Source organism: Aquarana catesbeiana, linkage group LG03, assembly GCF_042186555.1.
Source record: "Aquarana catesbeiana isolate 2022-GZ linkage group LG03, ASM4218655v1, whole genome shotgun sequence".
In the NCBI taxonomy this organism is placed as follows: domain Eukaryota; kingdom Metazoa; phylum Chordata; class Amphibia; order Anura; family Ranidae; genus Aquarana; species Aquarana catesbeiana.
This window is the reverse complement of record NC_133326.1, coordinates 550270326-550296897: the sequence shown is the minus strand read 5'-3', so window position 1 is coordinate 550296897 and position 26572 is coordinate 550270326. Positions and strand designations below refer to the sequence as shown.

At 43.4% G+C, this 26572-nt stretch overlaps 1 protein-coding gene across 16 annotated transcripts in view; it reads left to right on the top strand.

Annotated features, from left to right (window-relative positions):
- ERC1 (ELKS/RAB6-interacting/CAST family member 1) overlaps positions 1-26572 on the top strand; it is a 468735-nt gene that overhangs the window by 121367 nt on the left and 320796 nt on the right. For all 16 annotated transcript variants that reach the window (XM_073621610.1, XM_073621608.1, XM_073621618.1 and 13 more), the window contains exon 3: positions 24683-25099. In XM_073621610.1, the coding sequence (XP_073477711.1) occupies positions 24683-25099 (417 nt within the window). The remainder of the gene's footprint in view (positions 1-24682; positions 25100-26572) is intronic.

The following is a 26572-nucleotide window of genomic DNA, read 5'->3' as shown; positions in this document are numbered from 1 at the left end:
TCACAGAGGTTGGAGGAGTCATCCCTGTGTTACCAACAGCTTGTGTTGCTTTGCTCAGAGAATCAAAAAGCAAAGTGAGAGAAGTAGGCATAGCAGATGCCAGTAATGTACTATCGGGTACTGACCGGGTGCAGTTGGTAGCCCGCTATGAGCCAAATTCAGGCCCCCTGGAACCTGCATCTCCACCTGAAGCCCCGGATTCACGTAAAGTACTGTTGGGTGACTCAGTGCACGTTGGGAACTCTGGGGAGGGTCAGGGGACTAGTGACTGTGTGCCAGGTCCAGGCCCTAATGGGTTTCTGGAGCCAAGGCCCAGAGAGGAAACTAAAGTCACAATGAACTCTGGACTTGATAATGTTTTGTGTGATGTAAAAAGTCATGATCTGTGCTGTGCAGACGTTCCCTCTACTGCAGTGGTGACTCCCGGGGCCCACCGGGCTGCCCCAAAGTGGTCATTGCCCACTGCTACAGAGGGACTGTCTGTGAAAGGGCCCAATCCAACTGGGTCGGACCCTTGTGGACTTGGTCAAGCAGGCCTGAGGTCCCCTCACCCTGTTGTCTCCCTGGCGTCTGTGGCAGATCGCTCTGAGTCCCCTGAGGCTGTTAAAATTGACATCAGCCTGGAGGAGTACAGAGGTCTGGCTGATGGACTGCCAGTTGGGGATGGCGGGATGAGGATGTATGGGGAACAGGACTGTGACTCTGTAACCACTTGTAAAGAAAAGGAATGTTTTGAAGTACCTGCTGAAAAGGAAAACTGTGTTTCAGTAGATCCTGGTAAGCACAAGCAAGGTGTGCTTGTAACCTTATGTGAGGCAAAGTCTTCTGTGGTTTGCTCCTCTGCCATCACAGCTACCAGTACTTCCATTGTGGATTCTGGGCTGTGCATCACAGAGGAAAGACCACAGGGTGAGGGGGCAAATCTGATCCAATCTGGCTCTACTCCCTTGGCAGTTGCAGCTGACAGCACTGAGTTCTTAGGGGATGATACATTTGTTGCCAGCCCAGAAGAACTCAGGTGTTGTGCCAACAGATGCTCTGCTGAGGATGGAGTAGGAGTATGGGATGTGGGTCAAAGGACAAACCCCGGTGGAATTCAGTCTTCTGTGATCTTCTCTGTCACCACAGTTGCGAGTACTGCTGTTGCGGATTCGTTGCTGTGTGTCACAGAGGGAATGTTACAGGGTGACAGAGAAAATCTGGCCCCATCAGGGCCTACCATCTCAGCAGCTGCAGCTGACAACACCGAGTACTTTCTGGCTGATAAGTCTGATGTTGGCCCGGAGGAACTGAGGTGTTGTGCTGGCAGGCCTTCTGCTGAGGAGGACAGAGTAGGAAAGTGTGACACGGGTCAAAGGATGACCCCTGGCAGAATAAAGTGTTTTGTGGCTTTATCCTCTGTCCCCACAGCTATGAGTATCATGATTGAGGATTCGTTGCTGTGCATAACAGGGGAAGAACCACAGGATTATGGGGGAAAACTGACCCCATCTGAATCTGCTCTCTCAGAGGCTGCAGCTGATGGCACTGAGTTCCTACAGGCTGATATGTTTGGTGTCAGCGTAGAGGAATTCAGGGGTTGTGCTGGCAGGCCTTCTGTTGAGGCAGAACGAGAAAAAGTGTGGGAGACAGGCCAAAGAGTGGAGGCCCTGGTACCCAGGTCATGGAACCAGGCCCAGATCACCCAGGGACAGCCTTATGCCAGGCTCAAACATCTGGTTGTGGTAGCTCATAGAGTACCACCAGATGGCCAGGGCCAATGGCTGAGAATGCTGACAGCACACAATGACAAATTTGTCTGTACCCTTTCAGTAGGTAGTCAGTGGCCAGTGGATGAAGTGGATCCGCAGGGCAATCTGCTGGCCAATACTGATCCAGACCCCTTAGGATCAGTCAGAGAGGGGTGCGGTCGCCCTCTCCTATCTGCAAAGGGACAGGCTGAAATGTCGGTGGTGCCAAGCTTCAGTTGGGGGAACCTTCACCCCCATCTTAGGGAATCTTCCATGCAGACGCGTTAGCTGACCCGTTTAGGCTCAGCTGTGCGTCATCTGGAAGGGGGAGATGTGACAAAAATATAAGCGTAGGATAGTTTTGCCTTAACTAGATGTGGTGTGATCGTTAGAAGTAGTGTAAATGTAGATGTAGTTTAATTCTGGGTTATTAAAAATATAGTATTCTATGTCAGTCATGCACATATGTTCTTTCATTAGCATTTGAAAAGGACAGAGATAGTTTTTTCTAGGATCGTAGTGACACCTAGATGCCAATAAAAGTTCCCATTAGAGTAAACATAGATTGCCACCTTCCTGAGGCTCAAAGAAAACAGCTAGTCATCTTGGCCAAACGGATCTGCAGGGGGCATTCACAAGGCTCCGGACAGTCTGTAAGCTTTGATTAATATCAAGAGATCTAAGGAACCTATTTTATTTCTCATAAAAGCTAAAATATTAACGGCAGAGAGATGAAAATAATTCCTTTTGATCGTACACCTGATGGGTTACGTGTACATGTAACTCTGTATGTTTAGCAGGTGTGGAATCCTGAAGAACCACACAAAACCGCTATATGGCGCCTGATTGCGGCAGGCAGGCAGTGATTGGTACTGTTGCGATCGGCATGATGCGCTGGTATCGGAAATCCTATCCATGACCCAGCAATCAGTGCCGTTCTGGGCCAATTTGACTCTGGTCATTTCAGAACACAAAACATTTGTGGGCTGAGACAGGAACACCCCCCAGGGTTGATTGGCCAAGGGCTAAAGTCCAGCCCGCATCCATATTTCAATAAATTGGGTAGCCTGAGATATGGACATGGTTCTTCCACGAAGCCAGTTTGAAACTGGGGAGTTCCCACATGTTCCAGTATGCTTCTACAAGATAGACTTGGGTAAAGTTTATTTCTGTTTTATCCCTTTTTATTTTCATAGCAAATTGCCAGTTGTGTGTCTTTCTGCATTTTTTGTATCTTTTTTGGTAAATCCTTTTTCTTTGTATATCTTATATGCACTGCCCACTTTCGGGATATTAAATGATAAAATTAATAAGTGACTTCTGTGTACTAAGCTAGGACTCATATCTCTGGAGAGGTTGTTGTATTTTAGTGCCTAAGTACTCGGTTTAAGTTACGTACCAATCGGTATGCAATTGCGCTGTGTGTTGGCAGATTGCATGCAGATTGTAAGCTAACAGATCTTCCAGACGGAGATCTGTGTGTGTGGTGGCTCAGCAGACCAGTCTGCGGACAAACTGTTGGGTGGTGGCAGGCTATCGTTTATTGTGTGTCTGGTGTGTGGGTGTGGGGACAGTGGGAAGAGTGATTAACACCGGGGTTTAAGCTTGCAGGATAGCTGGAGGAACCCTAGAAGTGTATAGTAATTGCTAGACTGCTCCCCAACCCTTAGAGTGCACCAGATTGTATGTAAGATTTGATCTGCCTGTGTGTGGTCAGCTAGCTGGATTGGAGTGGAGTCTCCCTCTAGTGGTGGCCAAAGGTAGTGTAGGCTGTGAAAGTACCGCAGCCAGTCTTACATGCGCAGTAGAAGTTCCCCCTTATTCCCTTAGTTCCTCATATACCCCGGTCACGGAACGCACGTCGCGGTTAGTTAGTCGCCGTGGGCGTGTGAATCCGTGACAGTAATGTCGGTGATCAGCAATTTTTAATGGTATTGCGACGGACAGATTGGACGCTTTTGACACTTTTTTGGGACCAGTGACATTTATACAGCGATCAGAGCTAAAAATAGCCACTGATTACTGAATAAATGTCACTGGCAGGGAAGGGGTTAAGACTAGGGTTTCTTCCGCCTTCCTCTGGATCAACTGCGGGTATAGGATTGGGTATATGAGATTGTATGATATTTTTTATTTTATTTTATTTTTTTTGTATGGTTGAACTAGATGGACTAACTTTGTAACTATGGGCTATCAAGGGGTTAAGTGTGTCCTAGGGAGGTGTTTCTAACTGTGGGGGGAGTGTAGTGACTGGAGGAGGAGAGAGGTCGCTGTTCCTAATCACAAGGAACAGCAGATCTCTCTTTACTCCCCTGTCAGAATAGGGATCTGTTTGTTTACATACACAGATCCCCGTTCTGGCTCTCTGTGGAGCGATCGTGGGTGGCCAGCGGACATCGGGGCCACGAGCATCAGCTGTGGCGTTGCGCCACGGGCGAGCGCGCCCCCTATACCTCTTAAAGTGCCCGACGTACACCTACTGTGGCTGGTCGGCAAGAGGTTAGTGGCCAGCTTCTGTTGAATGGTCTTGCTGTAAAACCAGCAACCAATGGCTGCAGAAGCTGATCAGTATATTCTGGCAGGGGGTGAGGGTGTTATTTTGATGCCAGGATCTGTTCAACCTGCTGGTTGAACGAAAAAAAAAATCTATCCATGTTATACCCTTATATAGCTAATTACTTCTAGTTAAATAATAGCTCTGAGATCACACTACTTTCCTTTGAAAATGCCTTCACCTGTTTTTCTTTCTGGAAGGAGCGCACCATCTTTTTTCTTCTAGAGTCACCATCTATTTCCTATAATGAGGTGCCAGCTCAGATGTAGAGTAAATGCTGGTGCCTGTGCAGTTCTGGGCTGTGTTCACAAATTTCTCACCCTGTGACTTGCAGTCTGATTACTGGGAGAGAGAAGACTGAGGAAATGCTTCCTCCTATTTGCAGCGGATTGATAACATCCTAATTTAAGCAAAGTCACTAGATTGGTGGGGCTCAAGGATGGCTTTTACTGTTGCTGTATAATGTGACGTGTCAGGAATTTCTTCATACAGACTGAAAGGTTAACCCATTCCCTGTTGACATCTCTCATTGGTGGTCAGGTGCGGTTCATCTGGTGTGGTTGTATATACAGTTGGAGGAATGTTCCAGCCAGTGGTTACTGCACACATTCCAGCCATTCCTGAATTCACGCAGCAGAGCAGGGGGGTTTGTTCCCCTCCTTCTCCCTCTGCTGATGAGTCACATTCCACTGTTTTATAATGACCTGCTAATTGTGCTAATGATGCCTTCACACAGACACACAAAGCCCACACAGCTGTGACAGGCCTCATCACAGTTACTTGTCACTGAAGGTTGCACCTCCTTCCTTGTGCAATCTGCTGTGGCTGCCAGCCATCCGTTCTCCTAGCTGATTTTAACCCAGAAGCTTATTGCTCAGAGAAGTATTAGTGGTGGGTTGGAGGGCCTGTCTTTGCAGACTTCTAAAAAGGCTGCCTCTGCATTCTGAGTTGCAAGCATGCAGCCAGCAAAGGCAGGTGTCCTGATCTGCATGCCTGCTGCCAGTCAATGACTCAAAGTACAGAAGGCAGACAATCTGCATTATAGACCAGACAACTAGCAACTTCAAAGTGGGTAGAAATGGTAGCCTACACGTCCCTTTTATATGATAGGGTTTCTTTTTAGAAGGCCAGTTCATCTGATCGTCTGAGTCTATTCTGTTTTAGAATTGACAATTTTTATTAAAGTTTCTTATTTTTTCCAATAGAAAAGAAGAAGAATAAACACTAAAAATGTTACAAAATTCCAAGAGCAATCTGTCTCATACATACATACATACATACATTAATACTTTCAAATGTCGTATAGAGGCTCCAGATCTGGAGTCAAATACAGCTAACATATAATACATGGGTTACTAGAAAATTTAAATTAAAGTACAAGTGCTAAAAAATATAAAATTAAAATATGTGCCAATATTACTCTCTAACCATTAGGTCTCAAATTGTCAACATATATGTGTACAACACAATGCAATGAGTGTCCCCAACATATATGTATGCACCACAGTACAATGAATGTCCTCAGTGAGTGATCACTTCTGTGCAATAGTAACATTCCTTCTCAATATTTAGTGCTTCTATTTCCACCACTTAACGTGACTTCACCACCACCTAGTGCAATGGCCACTCACCAGAGTGGTTCATTTATTTAGGATAACCACTCCGTTTGTGATGGGTCCAGTAGCAGCCTTTCCAAGCAGTATACTAGTGCCTCTTGCTCTATTAGTTCTCATAAAGACATATGGATAGCCATCATAGCATAGTATGTAACTATTATTTTATTAAAAAGTTTAAAAGTACAGTTAAACTCACAAGCTGTATTGCCTCTAAGCTGGCACCAAGCTGATCCAGCCGTGTATATGGAGAGGGGAGTCTCGATCTATCTTCCACTCTGTCTCTGTGTCTCTTCACGGTGGCGTGCGTTCCAAGCCTCACTTTCGTTGGACCAGAAGTGACGAGAAAATTTCCCAGCAGCCTCTACGCGTTTCGCAGTACAATTTGTGTCATCAGGAAGCTGCTGTCTCTATGCCCGTCCTCCCATTTATACCCCCTTTTAATCGTATAATATCCTATCTGCGTGCCAAACATTCTACCCTTAGGGTGGTATGCACATATGATTGCAGCAAACTAGGCTGTTGATTTCACTTTTTTTTTTTTAGGTAGCATACTTTTTCGGACAACATACGACTGAGTCTATTATACTAGCATGTTCTCTTTGATTTTGGTGGGAAAGGGGCCGAGTTGCGTTGGGGTTTTCATAAAACCACCACCAGCAGATCCATTTGTGGAGGGCTCTCTGGCTGCTTCCAATGGGGGCACTCGTGTGTGTGTGTGTGTGCTCACTCCTGCGAGGCCATTGACACAGACATGGGCCCCACCCCCTGCACCCTTGTCACTGGCTTTGATTGACAGCAGTAGGAGCCAATGGCTCCTAGTGCCCCAGCAAAGCCAGTGGACACAGAAGCAGGGGGAGAAGAGCTGCAGACATGTACAGCACTGGATCCAATCAGGGCTCAGGTAAGTATAAGGGGGGTGGGGAGCCAAAATTGATGCCTAAACATTTTTTACCTTAATGCAAGGAATGCATTAAAGTGGATGTAAACCCTTTCCTATACCCAGTGAAGTGAACAGCCTCAGATTATACACAGATGAAACAAATCTTCCTACATAAGTTTTACATTTACTGTACAGTATATCTGTTGTCTTCCCCTTTCTACATTCTTTAGAAAGCGCACATCGTGTTACAAATCTTTTTTCCAGTTTCAACAGTGAGTGTGGAATCTGGGCATACACTGTGTGAGAGCACTGTGTTGCACATAGGAAGAAGGAACTTGCAGCGCTGCAGTCTGAATAGACAAGCTCTCTGCTTATCTATCCCTAAGTTCCCTCCCCGACACAAATTTCCAGCTGCTGCTTTTATCTCGGGTGCCAGAGAACTTGTCAGAGTTATGCTGATAACAGAGGAACAGAGCAGCAGAAAGACATGGTACTCTGAGCTTTGGAGAGAGATAAGTTAACATTTACAGATATTTGTGCATAGGTCAGATTTCATGAATGGGGTTTACAACCACTTTAGGTAAAACATGTTTAGGCTTTTGAACCACTTTAAACAAACATGGTGTTCTTTTTCCAATCAAAGCAGCAGATGCTGATCAATCCTTTGTGGAGTGCACGATTTTCAGGACTCGGTGTAGTTAGCATCCTGTGTGTAAGACCAGTGGTGCTGTGCCCACTTTCTTCCTGGGCTATCTGTCTTTTAACTTTCCCATTGTAATTTAGTGCCAACGGTGGCAGAATGATTACATAGCCCCCTCGCTGTAGTGGGAGGACTCGGGTGTCTCAGACTCCCAGTATGCGTCCTGAGTTGTACATATGTATGCTTGCGTGTGTTAACACAAGTGTCGGTGTAAACCTCTGTGCAAAGCTTTTAGCCATAGATTTCTATGGGGGGCTGTATGCAGCACTTGTGGCTCCTGGGTAAAGGGGGGGGGGAAAAAATGTTTTTTTTTTCATGTTTTAGGACCCTAGGTCAGTGATGGCGAACATTGGCACCCCAGATGTTTTGGAACTACATTTCCCATGATGCTAATGCACTCTGCAGTGTAGTGGAGCATCATGGGAAATGTAGTTCCAGAACATCAGGGGTGCCAAGGTTCACCATCACTGCCCTAGGTGATGTGTGCTTGAGGCCGAAAATGTGGCATAGGGACAAAAAGTTATAGTCACAAATAACAGCTGTTCCCGAGTTCAACTTTAAAGCTGAACTGAAATGAGTTAAACCAAATTACTGCGCAAAGGATTTGCAATTTTGTTTAGTAAGTCGTAGGATCAGGACAGCATAGCTAGGATGGTACTTCCACTTTTCTGCACTGCAGTTAGTAAGGTACCGCTTGGTCAAGGATACTCCCTTGGCATACCTATTGAACAGGGAAAGATCTGCAGATTGGTGACACATCCTTGCATCACAGCATGTTTGCAGACAGCACTGTGCTACTACTGCAGAACATGATAGGCTCAGATTACTGCCCCTTCCACTGTGATTGCTACTGTGCGTAGCAGTGCATCAAATTGGCAATGACATACATACGTTTATATTTTATTTCAGATACTTCTATAGCGCCATTAATTTACACAGAGCTTTAAGGCTTCATGCACACAGAAGCTCATAAAGGGCCGTTTTTTTTTTTAACAGCCCATAAACTCCTCTCTGTTTTCCTATGTGTTCATGCTCACATGGACGTTTCTCGACGTTTATCAGCAGTGGAGTTTATGGGCTGTTTTCTGAAGGCCATAAAATCACGCTTAGGAGTCGTTTTTCTGACCACAAAAAACGCTAAATGCAGATAAACGCTCAAAAACGTGGCTCACCAGCGTTTTTTTAACGTTTTTGATCCATTGAAAAAAAAAAAAAAAACAGGAAAAACCGCTAAAAACCGCTGACGCAGAAAAACGCTAAAAAACACTAATAAAGGCTATTGCAAAAACGTTAAAAATCTTTGAAAAACTCACTGCAAAGCTACTGCCGTTTTTATAACATTATTTTAACGTCCAGCGTGCATAGAGCCTAAATATATTTTGTACATTCACATCCGTATGTGTTTATATGACATTTAGAAATGCATGTAATGGTTTTAAATGGTATAATTCACCATGTGCAGTTATCTGCATTCAGGTGGATTCAGTTGTCTGCCTTTAGACAAAATAGAATTCTTTGCATCAAGGGCAAATTATATGTAAATGCGTTTAAATGCAGGAGAACTTCATTAGGGAAGCATAACCTATCTCCCAGATGAGTTTTTTTTTTTTTGTTTGTTTTTTTTTAAACGCCGTAGGCTAGCCTTATAGAAAGCTGAAAGAAGGTAAAATTCTTTTGCTTTCAAATGACATTATATTTAGGGCCTGTTCACACTAGAACACGATTTGGGAGACCCGCGTTCTGTGACAGATTCTTACACTGCATTCCAATCACACTGCCCTTGCAATCTGCATCCAAGAAATCATCAGAAAAGTGGCGTTCATCCTGATTACAGTGCCTTGAGAAAGTATTCATACCCCTTGAAAATTCCCACATTTTGTCATGTTACAACCAAAAACGTAAATGTATTTTATTGGGATTTTATGATAGACCAACACAACGTGGCACATAATTGTGAGGTGAAAGGAAAATAATAAATTGTTTTCAAATTTTTTTTAAAAATATCTGAAAAGTGTGTTTCCAGACCCCTTTACTCTGATACCCCTATTTAAAATCTAGTGGAACCAACTGCCTTCAGAAGTCACCTAATTAGTAAATAGAGTCCACCTGTGTGTAATTTAATCTCAGTATAAATACAGCTGTTCTGTGAAGCCCTCAAAGGTTTGTTAGAGAACATTAGTAAATCATGAAGGCCAAGGAACACACTAGACAGGTCAGGGATAAAGGTGTAGAAAAGTTTTAAAGCATGGTTAGGTTATAAAAAAATATCCCAAGCTTTGAACATCTCGCGGAGCATGGAGCACTGTTCAATCCATCATCTAAAAAATGGAAAGAGTATGGCACAGCTGCAATCCTACCAAGACATGGCTGTCCACCTAAACTGACAGGCCGGGCAAGGAGAGCATTTATCAGAGAAGCAGCCAAGAGGTCCATGATGACTCTGAAGGAGCTGCAGACAACTATTAGTCGTGTACTTCACAAATCTGGCCTTTATGGAAGAGTGGCAAGAAGAAAGTCATTGTTGAAAGAAAGCCATAAGAAGTCCTGTTTGCAGTTTGTGAGAAGCCATGTGGGGGACACAGCAAACATGTGGAAGAAGGTGCTCTGCTCAGATGAGACCAAAATGTTACTCTTTGGCCTAAAAGCAAAACGCTATGTATGGCGGAAAACTAACACTGCACACCACCCTGAACACACCATCCCCACCGTGAAACATGGTGGTGGCAGCATCATGCTGTGGGGATGCCGTTCTACAGCAAGGACAGGGAAGCCGGTCAGACTCGATGGGAAGATGGATGGAGCCAAATACCAGGGCAATCTTATACCGATTATACACGGGGGCGGACTTTTTGACCGGACTGGTCCGACGGACTTTCCGACGGACTTTTAACGAACTTTTGACGGACTTGCCTGCACACGATCACACCAAAGTCCGACGGATTCGTACGTGATGACGTACGACCGGACTAAAATAAGGAAGTTGATAGCCGGTAGCCAATAGCTGCCCTAGGTTTTTCGTCCGTCGGACTAGCATACAGATGAGCTGATTTTTCGACCGGACTCTAGTCCGTCGGAAAGATTTGAAACATGTTTCAAATCTAAAGTCCGTCAGATTTTTGACCGAAAAAGTCAGCTGCAGGTCCGATGGAGCCCACACATGGTCGGATTGTCTGCCGGACTCGGTCCGTCGGACCATTCCGGTCGAAAAGTCTGCCCGTGTGTACACAGCTTTTAGAAGAAAACCTGTTAGAGTCTGCAAAAGACTTGAGACTGGGGCAGAGGTTCACCTTCCAGCAGGACAACGATCCTAAACATACAGCCAGAGCTACAATGAAATGGTTTAGATCAAAGCCTATTCATGTGTTAGAATGGCCCAGTCAAAGTCCAGACCTAAATCCAATTAAAAATAGGTGGCAAGACTTGAAAATTGCTGTTCAGATGCTCTCCATCCAATCTGACAGAGCTTGAGCTATTTTGTAAAGAAGAATGGGCAAAAATTTCACTCTCCTAGATGTGCAAACTGGTAGAGACATCCCCAAAAAGACTTGCAGTTGTAATTGCAGGGAAAGGTGGTTCTACAAAATTTTGACTCAGGGAGGCTGAATACAAATGCCCCCCACACTTTTCACATATTTGCAAAAAATTTGGAAAACCATTTATCATTTTCCTTCCACTTCCCAATTATGTGCCACTTTGTGTTGGTCTATCACATAAAATCCGAATAAAATAAATTTACGTTTTCGGTTGTAACATGACAAAATATGGAACATTTCAAGGGGTATGAATACTTTTTCAAGGCACTGTAATAGGTAATAAATCAGTGATATACCAGGTACAATAACGGGTGGACTTTTAATTCATTAATAGGAAAAAAGGGATGACATTTTGAAAATAAAGTGAAAAAGTTGCAGTTTTCTTCTCACTGCTTAATAAAAATGCCTGTAAGTTTTTGTTTTTCAGTTGAAGGCCTGGCAGGAAATTGCCTGCAGATCAGATCAATGTCCAAAGGCCTCGGCTAGACAGATGTCACTATATCTGGTGTTTTACATAGGGAAGAAGCAGACAGTTGACATGGAGAAGATGGTGTTAAATATTTACAGATTGTTAATAGAAGTGAAGCAGCTTCACAAATACCACAAATAGTCACGCTCTTTAAAGAGGAAACATTTTTGTGTTGTTTTCAATAAACGTTTGCCCATTAAGCTAGGTTCAGACTTGTGCAGTACAGGAAACGCTGAGATCCATGCACATTTCCTACACCAATTTGCAATCGCAAGGACAGTGCTAGTGTCAATACAAAGTTGACATTCCAAATGCAGGTCTCAAACGCAGTGCGTTTGCTGCACTGGATCACATGGTACAAAACAACCATGCAATCTGGTTTGGTACGGCCCCAAAAAAGGTGCATGCACTGCTTTGGTATGATGTGGTGTGATCTGAACCCATTCAAAATGAATGGGCTCAAATTGTACCACACTGAACCACGCATGTGAATTGCACAGGAATGCAGTGCCCTTCCTGTGTGATTCACATGCGGTGCACAGTGTGAACTAAGCCTTATACATGTGTACTGATTAAAGCTGAACCCAGGTTTGATTTAATTTTCAAATGGTTCTTTTGAAACAAGCTATTTCCTTTACTAATACGTGCAACCACTGAAAGTGCTGTATAAATTGCATGTAGCATCAGCAACATACAGTATACAGTGCTCTGTTACAGCAGCAATACATAAACTTTCTGTCCTGTTCCTGGAACAAAGTCGTATTGGGCAGAGTTCTGCTCAGTCAATCAAAACAAGCGTTGTATTTTTATAAATGAATACAAGGCTTCCTTTGAATGGTTGAAGTGGAGAGGCAGGTAGTTGATTTCACCGTCTCTAACTCGGCCGCTTGGAGGTAGAGTACTGTCATGCCTGGTGTGAACACAGGCATTCTCATCTCCTAGATAACTCTGTGATTCACATTTTGGTCTTCCTACAATCGGGTCTTGACAGGACTTGGCCTTATGCTCTCAGAAAGAACGGGTTTTGTCCTTGTCCATTGTTTTCTAAAACCTCTGGTTAAGTTTTCTCTAGTCAAAACCTTTCTTCAAGGTGTATCTCGCATGCAGCCACTATGCAACAACCTGTCCTCTCTGCCCTGCAAAAAACACATTTTGAACCCAGCAGGGATATTCTTTTAGATAACCCCTCCTGCAAACTGTCCATTTTGGTTGCTATCACATCTGTAAAGCCGGCCATAGATGAATTTAAAATTTTGTCTGGTTGAGCAGGAATGGGACAAATTTCAATCCATCTATAGGCAGATTGGTTGTACTGAAGTAAATCTATCAATCGACTTTAGTACAGCCAGCCTGTCAGGTTTTTTTTGTATGATTACTGCCACCTGCTATAGTGAATGTGTTGGGGAAATCAAGTGATTTTCTTTCCTTCAACCCATGGTTGAAGGTAAGATATTTGCTTAAAGTGGAGTCCTACCCAAAAATGGAACTTCTGCTGCCTGGATTCCTCCCCCCCTCCGGTGTCGCATTTGGCACCTTTCAGGGGGAAGGGGGGAGCAGATACCTGTATAATACCCACTTGCTCCGATCTACGCCATGTCCGGCCCCTCCTCTGCACCCCCCCCCCCTGTCTTCTGGGAGACACACAGGTCCCAGAAGACAGCAGGGACCACTCAGAACACGCTGCGTGACTTGCGCATGCGCTGTAGGGAACCAGGCTGTGAAGCCACAAGGCTTCACTTCCTGATTACCTTACTTTACCTTACTTAAGATGCCGGTGCCTCCACCCAGAGCCGAGGGACAGGTCAGCTTCGGGTGAGGACATCACGGGCACCCTGGACAGGTAAGTGTCCTTCTTTTAAAAGTCAGCAGCTGCTGACTTTTTTATTTTTATTTTTTTAAGGCGGAACTCCGCTTTAATGTATGGCCAGCCTTATGCCCCGTACACAAGGTCGGATTTTCCGACGGAAAATGTGTGATAGGACCTTGTTGTCGGAAATTCCGACCGTGTGTGGGCTCCATCACACATTTTCCATCGGATTTTCCGACACACAAAGTTTGAGAGCAGGCTATAAAATTTTCCGACAACAAAATCCGTTGTCGGAAATTCCGATCGTGTGTACAAAAATCCGACGGATAAAGTGCCACGCATGCTCAGAATAAATAAAGAGATGAAAGCTATTGGCTACTGCCCCGTTTATAGTCCCGACGTACGTGTTTTACGTCACCGCGTTCAGAACGATCGGATTTTCCGACAACTTTGTGTGACCGTGTGTATGCAAGACAAGTTTGAGCCAACATCCATCGGAAAAAATCCTAGGATTTTGTTGTCGGAATGTCCGAACAAAGTCCGACCGTGTGTACGGGGCATTAGACAAGTCTCTGAGTTGGCAGCTCTATCTTGTAAAGAGTTCTTTATTCTTATGACATGGTGGTTTTGCTCATAAGGTGGGATCAGTCTTCCTCCTCCTTGAAGACATAGTCCTACCATCCTAATGGCCTGCTCCAATGCACCCAAGAGAAATTGCTCTCCATTACCTGGACCTAGTCAAAGCCATAAGAGTGTACTTTCAAGCCACAGCTTTTATCAGGAAGATGAATTCCCTGTTTGTCCTTCCCTCGGGAACTTGCAAGATGCATCCTGCTTCCAAGTACACCATCGCTTGATGGATAAGATATCTGATTGCTAGAGTGTACACTTTTAAGGAAAATCTCCATCTGCACTTTTATGAACTTACTCCTCCAGGATGGGCATTCCGTTACCAGGCCTCTTTAGCCCAGCTTTGTAAGGTTGTCACCTGGTCCTTTGTCCATATCTTATCAAAGTTCTTCCAGGTGTGTGTCTAAGCTTCTGTGGATGCAACTTTTAGCATCAAAGTTCTTTCTGCCTCACTCTGAAATTGAGTCTGATGGCCCTTGCTGTTGGGCCTGTTGGCACAGTTTTGGTTGTCTAGTTGTTGCCAACCCTTCTTATTCATTGCTTGGGGACGTACGTACTAGGGTCTATGAATACTCAGCCTGTGTCCTGTACAGTGCAATTAATATGTGAGGAATTTTAACTTGCCTGTAAATTGCATATCTTGGAGTACCATACAGGAAACAGGCCACTCACCTTTCTCTTCTTGGGTTACTCTGCATTGTTTTCTAGGGCTGAAACAACTAATCGATTATGAAATTAATCAATTACTATTTTCATAATCGATTAATCGGCCAGTAACATAATGGGGTTAAAAAAAAATAAAATGAGCCCTTTATAGTACAAAAAGAGCAAATAATCACTACTGTGAATGTTACTTTCACAGATCTACAGTAAAAAAATTAACCCCTTACAGTAGTGATTATCTGCTTTTTTGTACTATAAAGGGCTATTTTTTTTTTTTTTTTATCCCATTATGTTACTAAACGTCTTAGACCTGGTTCACATCTATGTGTTTCTTTGGTGCTTTTTGCAGAAACGCACTACAGTTCATTTACTTGGTTTCCTATGGGACATGGTCTATGCTTTTTTCAGCCGCTGCGTATTTGGAAAGGGTCAGGGACTTTTTTTTTTACGCAAAACGGTGCTTTTTTGGTTCAATATACTTCAATGGAGAATCTGCAGAAAAGCACGTAATGCGTTTTTGCAGCAATTTGTGTTTTTTAATCTGCCCAACAACAAATTGGCCAAAAAAAATGCAAAAACGCAAATTGCAGCAAAATCACGTGCGCAAAAATCAAAACGCACAGCAAAAAGCACTGCAGAAACAGATCAAAAGCAAACTGCATAGGTGTGTACCGAGCCTTATGCTGGCCACACGAATCAATTTTCAGACAAGAATATTCAGACGAAAAATCTTTGTACATTCGCTGAATGAAAGAATGTTTGAAATTTTCATTTGTTTTTAACATTCTGTTTTTAAAACAAATGTAATTTCTGAACGAAAAACACATCCACTGTCTGAAAATTCCTTTCACCAAGAAGTTTTCTATTTCCAAATTTTCCCATCACTGTGGTTGAAAATGAACGTTGATTTGACCCCACTAACGATTAGAAAACCGAACAAACGTTCTTAAAATTACATTTTTTTTTTTTTTGAAGGAAGACATTGTTCTTTAAATGAAAAAATTTGATCTCTGAGTCTGATGATATATACCAGAGTCACCCTTTAATAGTATATATCTTCTAATAGTATATTCAGTATATCTCCTCTAATAGTATATTCAGTATATCTCCTCTAATAGTATATTCAGTATATCTCCTCTAATAGTATATCTCCTCTAATAGTATATACCAGGGATATGCAATTAGCGGACCTCCAGCTGTTGCAGAACTACAACTCCCATGAGGCATAGCAAGACTCTGACAGCCACAAGCATGACACCCAGAGGCATGATGGGACTTGTAGTTTTACAACAGCTGGAGGTCCCCTAATTGCAGATCCTTGGTATAAACAGTATATCTCCTCTTATAGTATATACAGTATATATCCTCTAATAGTATATACAGTATATCTCCTCTAATAGTATATACAGTATATCTCTTCTGTCTGTTATTCTCAGAGTGGATTAGATATTTTTACTCCCTAACCATATAGTTGGTTATTTATATTTACCACTGTATAGAGATATTTAAGAATAAATTGCCTTTTAAAACTTTACATATTAACTAAATTATACATCACACTTTTTTTTAAGGTTATTAACCGATTAATCGATCGAAACAATAATCGGCCATTAATCGATTATGAAAATAATCGTTAGTTGCAGCCCTATTGTTTTCTATAAAACTGAGGACTCATGTAGTGAGGTAGGGTTATAGGGGAGGTGTCCAAGAGGCATGCCCTTACAAGCTTTACCACTGTCCAATCACCTAAAGATATTAGCCTAAAACCCAGGGTCTATCAATATTTAGCCTGTGTCCTGTACTGTTCTCCAAGATATGACATTTACAGGCAAGACAAAATTCCTATTTGCACATTTGCTTTGTACCAACAATTTATCTCTAATTATTTGTGTCCCATATGTGGATGGCTGCTGCGTTAACTTAAAGTGGTTCTAAAGCTTTTTTTTTTTGTATTATGTTATACTTGCCTGTTTTTTTGCAATGCTTTTGCACAGTGCAGCCCCAGTCCTCTTCTGGGGTCCCCTGCAGGTGCTCCAGACCCCTCCCCTTCGTCAGGTGCTCCCACGGAAAGTCCCTTTCCATCGGGACACCTGTGTGTGCGCGCCCACCCCGTTCATTTGTCACAGGATTTGCTTGACCACTATCAATCTCTCCAATGAGGAGAGAGACAGTGGCTGGAGCTGCTGTGCTCCTGAACATCGCTGGACTGAATGGACTCAGTTAAGAAAATAGGGGGTCCAGGGGAGAGCTGCAGCACAGAAGGTTTTTTCACGTTCATGCATAAAATTCATGAAGGTGAAAAACCTTATGGCTTTAGGAACCACTTTAAAGTGTTCACCTTTACAGAAAAATTGTTGAACTAACACCAGACACCTTTCCTGCTGTACTTCTCTCCAGGGTTGGCGAGCTGTCAGCACCCCCAAAGCTGCTTCAGTGGTCTGTGGATTTGAAATCCCTGCTCTTTTCCCTCTCCCCCAGCGCTTTTTCACAGACCAGATCAATTCTGATCGTTCAGCATCAGTCACAGTAACGGCACTGACCAATCAGAGTCGATCTGGTCTGTCCTGGAAGCACTGAGGGAGAACAGGTATTTCACATCCCCAGACCCCTGGAGCAGCTGCAGGGGTGCTGACAGCTTAGCAACACCAGAGGTATGTGCAGAGGGGACTGGGAGGGGATGGGGAAGCGTCCAATGTTAAAGTGGTGTTCCGGCCGAAATTATACTTTTTAAATAAAAATACCCCTATAATACACAAGCTTAATGTATTCTAGTAAAGTTAGTCTGTAAACTAAGGTCTGTTTTGTTAGTTTATAGCAGTAGTTTGTTATTTTATAAACTTACAGCAGGCCGTGGCCATCTTAAGTGTGGGCATCTGAAGCCAGACTGTATTTCTTCCTGGATCTCCTCCTTGCAGATCTCGCACATGCTCAGTGCAGCACAAGCAGTGTAATAGGTTTCAGGTCAGGTTTCCATAGCAAGGGCAGTGTCAGAGGAAGTTGCCGCCCCTTCCCAGAAGGCTTTGCAAACAGGAAATGATGCGATGGGCCACGGCCAGGGAGGAGGAAATGAAAAATGAATACAGCAGATATACAGTAGGTGCTGAGAAAAAAAATAAAAATATATCCAATTCGTTTACAGTGCGCAGTTTAGTGAGGGATGCTGAAGAGTTGTAAAAGTGGGTGGAACTCCACTTTACCCTTTTAATTTTTTTGTAATGGTAAACTAACCCTTTAACCAGGACCAGCCGCCACAGTTATACTGCGGCAGGTTGGCTCCCCTGGGCAAATCGCCATAGCTATATGTCGGCCACTTTAAGACCACTAGGGGACGCGCGACGACGGAGCCAATGCGCGTGCCCAGTGGCCGCGATGTCTGCCAGGCACCTGCGATCGCTCCTGAGAGAGACAGAACAGAGATCTGTCAATGTAAACAGACAGATCTCCGTTCTGTCAGGAGAGAGGAGACGGATCTGCTGTTCATACTAAGTATGAACAACGATATGTCTCCTCCCCCAGGCAGTCCCATTCCCCTACAGTTAGAATCACTCCCTAGGACACACATTTAACCCCTTGATCTGTCCCTAGTGTTAACCCCTTCCCTGCCAATGACATTTATACAGTAATCAGTGGCTATTTTTAGCTCTGATTGCTGTATAAATGTCACTGGTCCCAACAAAGTGTCAAAAGTGTCCGATCTGTCCGCCGCAATGTCACAGTCCCCAAAAAAATCGCAGATCGCCGCCATTACTAGTAAAAAAAAATTAAATAAATAAAAATGGCATAAATATATCCCTTATTTTGTAGACGCTATAACTTTTGCGCAAACCAATCAATATACGCTTATTGAGATTTTTTTTTTCTTTTTTAACCAAAAATATGTAAAAGAAAACATATCGGCCTAAACTGAGGAAGAAATTTGTTTTTTTTATATTTTTTGGGGGGATATTTGTTATAGCAAAAAGTAAAAAATATTTATTTATTTTTTCAAAAAATAAAAAAGGTGATCAAATGCCACCAAAAGAAAGCTCTATTTGTGGGAAAAAAGGGCTTTAATTTGTTTTGGGCACAGCGCCGCACGAAAGCGCAATTGTCAGTTAAAGCGACGCAGTGCCGTATCACAAAAATGGCCTGGTCTTTAAGGGGGCAAATCCTTCCAGGGCTTAAGTGGTTAAGCAGGCAATACACTAGTAAATTTTTAAACAACCATTCTTACGAACATTTGTACAAAAATTCTCATCAGTACAAAAGACAACCGGCTTTTCACACAACATGTGAACTGCTCTCTGGATTGTGGCTGCAGTGGATTTAGTTAAACTCTAGTTAATGCAAAGTAAGCTAAACCTGTTGCAAACTTCAGTTCATCAAACTGACCAAACAATGGCAAAGCTTGCCTATATCTTAAAGGTTAGAGCCTCTGAGAGCTCTATGAAATAGCAGCTAATTCTGCTGTAATATTGATGCTGACAATCCACTTATTTTTGTCCCTAGTGACCAAAACGAAACAGTCCTGTGATCATTAAAACCTGCAGCATCTTTAGTTTTTCACCCCATATGAACCTTATGCTGTCTGCCTCCGACAGCTCATTGTGTATTCTGTCTGTATCTAACTGTGTTCAATGCCGCCGTCACGTTTTTCCTCCACCCACCCCGCCCTGCAAGCGATGTTCTGGGGTGCTCGCATTGTCCTGGAATCTGGACTGCTGCTGGAAACCCAAAATTTATAGTTTCAGACGTGTCCGAAGAATAGAGGACACTGAGGCACCTAATTGATGTTGCCTCGACATAGACAACAGTGTCGCAAGCAGTTGCTTTCCCTGAAGTACAAGGCAATATGTTATTTCAATCTAGACTGTCTTGACGTGAGAAAACACTCTCCTGTATCACAGGGAGATGGTCACTAAGCTGCCGGCAACACTATAAATGTCATTGGTTGTTCATGCTAACAGGTCATGTCTGTTGTGTTAGTGCAGCATGGGCAAAACCTTAATCTGCAGGATGGTGAACAAAATCTCAAGCAGCCTTTTATTGAAGTTGAACTCTAGGCAGATATAAAAGATACAAATTAATGGAGCTCTGTAATAAAAGTAATATTATGTATTTCAGCCTTATGCAGACCCTGTACAGCAGGGCTGTGGAGTGTGACAGGACGAACCAGTACTGTGAGCCAGTTAATTAATGTACTGACACTAATGTACTGACAAAAAGCATGCTGATAGGAGGAGAGAACAGAGTGACAAAGAGATGAGCTCACCACTGTGCTGCCTAGTCACCAGTTGGCAGTGGGTCCAGGATAATCTGGGATCAGAGGAAGTGGGTTGAATGATGCTAGCCATCGGACTGAGGACATCTAGTGGCAGTACAAATGTACTGTGGGTGAATTCTCTGGATTGAAGTTAAATACTGCAGCAAGAGCTGGTTTGTGTTATTATATTACTGGTAGTTAATGAGCTTTGTTTTTTATTTCATTTATGGCTAGAGTGTATCCAAAGCCCAAACTGTTTTGTTGGTTTTTTTTTGGATAGTGTGAAGGGAAATATTGAAACTGGAAAGGTTTTGCTGTTTTGTGGGGAGATTCACCCTCTCTTTCTCCTAATGGCCATTATCACAGGACAGAAACTGATGAGAAATCCAAAATTTTACAGTTATCACCGTAACAGAACCCCAAGAGGGGAAATCTTATAATGAGGACACCATTACCAAGGACAACTGTCTTAGAGTTGATTTCATTTTGTTGTGTCTCCTGGACAGGAAGTGAAGGGCAATCTCCCCAATAGGGACACAGACCTAAAAAAAAAAAAAAAAAAAAAAAAACCTGATGGCAGTCTTAAAGCTGAAACGTATTTTGCTTAAATATTGCCTTCCCTGCCCCCCCCCCCCCCCCCCCCCCCATGTTTAAATAAAACTATTTCATTTTTATTACATATTTTATTTTAGTCTCAGTGATGTCATCACTGGGTTTCTGTGCTTCTGTATGCAATGTAGGTCGATTGTGGCAGGTGGGAGGAGCCAGCAGGATGATGCACTTAAATAGGATCTCCAGTCTCCCCCAGAAACATTTAAATTCAACATCTACAAATGCTGTAGCTGTTTACTTTTAATATAAGGACACTTGCTTGTCCAGGGATCCAGCGTTGTCCTCACCCATGCCAAGTCTTAATCGGCTTCTGGTCCAGGCACCAGCATCTTAAAGTGGTTGTTAAGCCAATAATAAAAACTTCCCATCACCTCTGTAACATAAAGATATGTGCCCCTGTGCTTGTGTTATATAAAATCTCCCAGCACTCGCGTGATTCCTCGGCTCTCTCTTCTCCCCGGCTGACATCAGCAAGAGTGTTCGGGCCCGCCCACTATAGCTGTCAGCCGGGCAGAGGAGAGAGCAGAGGAATCACGTGAGGGCTGGGAGATGCTCTGATATAGGTACAGATCGGCAGCTTTTTTATTTATCAGAACATCTTCCAGCACTCACGTGACTCCTCGGCTCTCTCTTCTCCCCAGCTGACGTCAGCAGGAATGTTCGGTCCCGCCCACTATAGCTGTCAGCTGGAGAGAAGAGAGAGACAGAGGAGTCACATGAGTGCTGGGAGATGCTCTGATATAGGTACAGATCGGCAGGCTTTTTTTTTTTATATAGCTCAGGCACAGGGGTACAAAACATTATGTTACAGAAGGAATTGGAGGTTTTTATTTTAGTTATAATAGCGGCAGGAGGGGAGGGGGCAGGCATTGACACAGAGCAGACAGGCAGCGGGGTGGGGAGGAGGACAGAGCATGGCAGCGGATGACAGAAGCACATAAACTGATTCACGGTGTCAGGGCTCAGCAGCCATGATAAACCGTGGTCAGTTTACAGGGGGGAGGGTATAGCCAAGCAGGATCAGCCAGGTTTTTTAGGTGATAGAAGGGGCCAAATTACACAGCACAAGAACTGTGCTGTTATTCATGGTTTAAGGGAACAGAATCTGTTTGTTACCCTTAAAAAAACAAAAACAAACAAAAAAAACACTTTCTGAATGGTCCCACAGTCTTATAGGACCTGTGATGTGTCCCAGAGGCCTGCAGGAGAAGGAGGGGAGCCCAAATTTCACTCAGATCGCCACAGCAATCAGGTACCTGCCCCCCCCCCCCCCCCCCCCCAAAAAAAAAAGAAAGCTTCCAATAATTAAAGAGGACGGGGGGAGAATGCAAAGAAGTGAAGCTTCCCCTTTTGGATAAAGTTCCACTTTAAAGGGGTTGTAAACCCTCATGTTTTTTCACCTTAATGCATTCTACTTTTTGTGCTGCAGCACCCCCCACCTGAACCTGATTATTCCAGCGACAGGGACGAGCACAGCAGCTTAAGCCGCTGTCTCAGGTCCTCATTGGATAGATTGATAGCAGCGGAAGACATTGGCTCCCGCTGCTGTCAATCTAATCCAGGGACGCTGGGGCGGAGCCGAGTCCTGCTGTCTGTCAGTGGACGCAGCAGCAGGTCTCTGGAGCGTGCCCGCATGAGTGCCCCCATGGAAAGCGGCTCTCTGTGGGGGCATTCGAGTAGAGGAGGAGTCTGGAGCGCCACAGGGGGACCCTTGCACAGAGGAGGTAAGTATAACATGCTTGTTATTTAAAAAAAAATGAAGCTTTACAATCACTTCATGAAAACATCACAGCAACCCTGCGTCAGTATTGCGCCCCCAGTCCTGATGCAAGCAGTGGGCTGGCTCATGGAAGGAAAATATCCAAATGCCTTGATGGGTGGATATCGATCTGGAGGAGCATTGGTGGGTGCATTGTATTTACAAGCAGAACACTAACGCCCACAAGTGAAGTGAAGTAGGCAGGGCTAGATGATGCTGGATGTTCTCCAGCCAGGAAATGAGGTTCTATAATTTACTACAGCTTCTGGTGCACATTGTGAGAAGATTACAGTGTGCACTGAAATCAAAGTAAGCCATTTCAGTACAGAGGAGCACGTACAATTGTACAAGACTGAAGGGATGGCTGGAGTTCAGCTTTAGCCTTTCACTGCTTTTAACTTTTAAACACTTTTTTTTTCTTTTTTGTTTGTTTATTTCATCTTTCAAAATCTTCACTTGAAGATTTTTTTTTTTTTTTTTTTACACGCAAACAGCATAGTCAAGAAATATAGCTTAAAGCACAATGTATGTAAAATGCTTACGTGATATGGGAGTAAAGAGTATATTACTCTGTGCAGTCCATCATGTATAACACTTTTTATTAAGGCAGAAAGAAAAATTAGGTTTTAGTTTTTTATGTATGTTTTAAGTTTAGGCTGTACAACACAACACCCCACCATTAACCCTTTCGCTGCCACATGTGTGTAAATCCGACAAGCTGATTGACTGTTAGATGGAAGACAGACACACACAGTGCCAGTGAGCCACGCCCCCGATCCCTCCTCAGAGGAGTTTGACAGCAGTGGGAGCCTGTGGCTCTTGTTGTTCATGGTATCTCTTGTGAGATCAGGAAGCGAGAGGAGCATTGCTGCAGCGGGACAGTGCAGGAGTGGTGAAAGGAGTTGGGTAAGTGTTTGTTTGGGGACGGGGTGGAGGTAGAACAGGTGGTGGGGCATTTTTTTACCTTAATGTAAGTAATGCATTAGTTTAAAACTACTTGAACACCTTCCCCTCAAACAAAATTTTGATCCCTCCCCCACCCCCACATCCGAATGTAAACACACTTGATGGGGCAACCCATGCAATTTTAAGGCTTGACATGTTTGGTGTCTACTTACTTGGTGCAACCTCATCTTTTAAATTTTACCAGAAATCAGGTAACATAGTGTTTTTGTGCCAATAATTTCAACTTGCTAGTGTATTTTTTACTGAAATTTTAGGATTGATAAAACAATAAATCACACATAAATTCTAGTTTATTCTAAATTGTATGCAGCGTAATGAAGAGCAGTGGGGAACCGGCTTTTAAAAGTCAAGTATATATAAAACTTCTGTTTTAAATTTAAAAAGTGGACAATATGAACGGAAAAAAATGTTTAGATTAAACTGTTTTGGTTGAGTGGAAAACATATTTTTTTTTCTTTTTTACACTAAAAGGATTTTTAGAATTTTTTTCAGATCTTTTGCTCTGTAGGTACTGAAACAGGCTGTTAATAAGTGCTGAGCGGGAGAGTCCATAAGCTTTAATTACATTATGAGTTCTAGTAATATGTGTAATGAGAAGAACATCTGTATCCCCAACAAAGAACATTTTCCAATTAAGAACATTCGGTTCTCTAATTGTCAGTGGGGTCAAATCATTGTTTATTTTCAACTGTACTGATGCGAAAATTTTAAGGAACAGAATGGAAATTTTTCTCTTAAAAATTTCTAACATTGAATGTGGTTTTTGTTTGGGAGATTACATTCATAGAGACAAATTTTAGAATTTTGAAAGCAAACAAATTTTGAAGTGCTTTCATCAAAGTCATTGAATGCACTGAAAATTTTCATACAAATGTTTGTATGAAAATCTATTAGTGTATGACCTGCTTAAAGCCCAAGTTGGGGATTCTCTTATTAGGAGCCATTGTCAGACCGCTTAGAGTTCTTTCACACTGTTCCCTTCCTTGTAGATTTGATGGTGGGAGGGCAACGTTGTCTAAAAATATGTATAGAACCATAATTCACAATGCGCAAGAGGGGTGGGGCCAATTTATATTTATTGCCTTTGTGTCCTTGACAGAGAGTTCCCCTCATATCCTGTCCCAATAAACCCTAAGGGGGAGATTTACTAAAAGGTGTGCACTCTACATGGTAGCCAATCAGCTTCTAACTTTAGCTTGTTTAATTAAGCTTGGGCAATAAAACCTGGGAGCTAATTGGTTTCTATGCAGAGCTGCACCAGATTTTGCACCATGTAGTTTTAATAAATAGTGTCAGGATGAGATAGGGTGTCTTCTGGTCTCTCTATGAATACATAGTCAGCAATAAATATGTCAGAATTGCCATTTTTCCTCCATGTAATCCAAAGTAAAATAATTTAGCATAAATGGTACATAAAATATTGATTTTTAATTTTGTTTTTTTATTTTTATGGTATTTACATTTTTATTTGTGTTTATTTAATCACACAATTTTTATTTCCATGTTCTTCTGTTGTTTTAGCACCTACAAATGACGATTCAGGCAATGCAAGATGAGCTGCGCATTCAGCGAGACCTCAATCAGCTCTTCCAGCAGGACAGTGGCGGGAGATCCAAGGAACTATTTACTGGCGATCTAACTGAGGAGAACTTCCGCATCCTCCAGGTGGAGCATGACCGCCAGGCCAAGGAGCTTTTCCTGCTGCGAAAAACACTGGAGGAGATGGAGCTGAGGATTGAGACTCAGAAACAGACGCTTAATGCCAGAGATGAATCCATCAAGAAACTGCTTGAGATGCTGCAGAGCAAAGGGATCTCCTCAAAGGTGATGGATGAGGACCACGAAAGGACCAGGAGGCTGGCTGAGGCTGAGATGCATGTCCACCACCTAGAGAGCCTGCTTGATCAGAAGGATAAGGAGACCAACATGCTGAGAGAGGTGATTGTAAACACTGTAGCTCAATTACTACTGTTTCTATTACACTTAGCCATAGCTGCTTATCTTTGTATTCCCTGTAATGGGATACATTTCTTTTCCCCCTGACATCTTATGACAAAGCAGTCAGTCACATTGTCTCTGTGAATTTGGGGATTCATCCAGGACCATTTAGGTAGAGTGAATGAGACCGGGCACTACAAGGAAGCATAATTGTCTTTTAAAGGAAGAAAATATTGCATGGTAGTTTAACAAGGTACAAAGAGACCCTGTCACAGACAGATATGAGGCCATACCCCACCACTTTTACTTTTGTGGCTGCCACCACAGAATACCTAGTATGTGATTTACTCCCATGATGCAATGCTTGGGCCTAACAGGCAGTCTTTTGGCTTTAGCACTTTCACCTGAAGTGGGGTGTGACATAACCACTCCTTCAAAGTCCAGACACCAGGTATTTATGCTGACTGCGACAGAGGAAGGAGCAGAGAGGAAGAGAGAGTAGGGTTTTTGGGAGAGTTGGTTTTTAACAGATCGTTACACTTTGCCCAGTAAATTTACGTTAACTTTATTTTAAAATCATATATTTATTCTAAAGTCAAATCAACTGCGCCCGTCCCCATTATATATATTCTGAGCCTCCCCTGAGCAACCACAATAAAAGAAGTAAAGTCTCCCTTTTTAATTGTACCTACAGGTAAAAAAAATGCGGTGGGGGAGTCCACGGTAAAGAGTCGCTATTTTTAGCGGCGATTTACCGTCATTTTAGCAGCGATTTTTTTTTTTTTTTTTTATGGGCCGCTAGAGGGGCGCTTTTAACCCTTGCTAGCGGCTGATGAAGGGGTTAATACCGCCCGTGTATCACTGCTGTTGAAGCGCTTTGCAGGCGCTTCGACGGCACTGCCTATTGATTTCAATGGGCCAGGGCGCTTTAGGAGCGGTGTTTACACCGCTCCTAAAGCGCCCCAAAGATGCTGCTTGCAGGACTTTTTTTAACGCAAGTGCACTGCTCCAGTATGAAAGCACTCGGGCTTTCACACTGGAGTGACAGCAGAGGCGCTTTGCAGGTGCTATTTTTAGCGCTAAAACGCCTGTAATGTGCCTCAGTGTGAAATTAGCTTAAGGGATATCAGATTTGAAGTTTAAGAGCCCTTTCACACTGGCACTGCTCCGCATCAGCTAGTTATAGTGGAGCTTTACTATCGTTTTAGTGGCCCTTTCGGCCGCTAGTGGGGCGCTTTTAACCCCCGCTAGCGGCCGAAGAAAGGGTTAAATGCGCACGAAAAGCACTGATGCCGAAGTGCTTTGTGCTTTGCATCGGCGCTTCAGCGGTGGTGCCCATTCATTTCAATGGGCAGAGGCGGGGGAGGAGCGGTGTATACACCGCTCCTCCCCCGCCTGAAAGATGCTGCTTGCAGGACTTTTTCTAATGTCCTGCAAGTGCACCACGCCAGTGTTTAAGCACTCGGGCTTTCA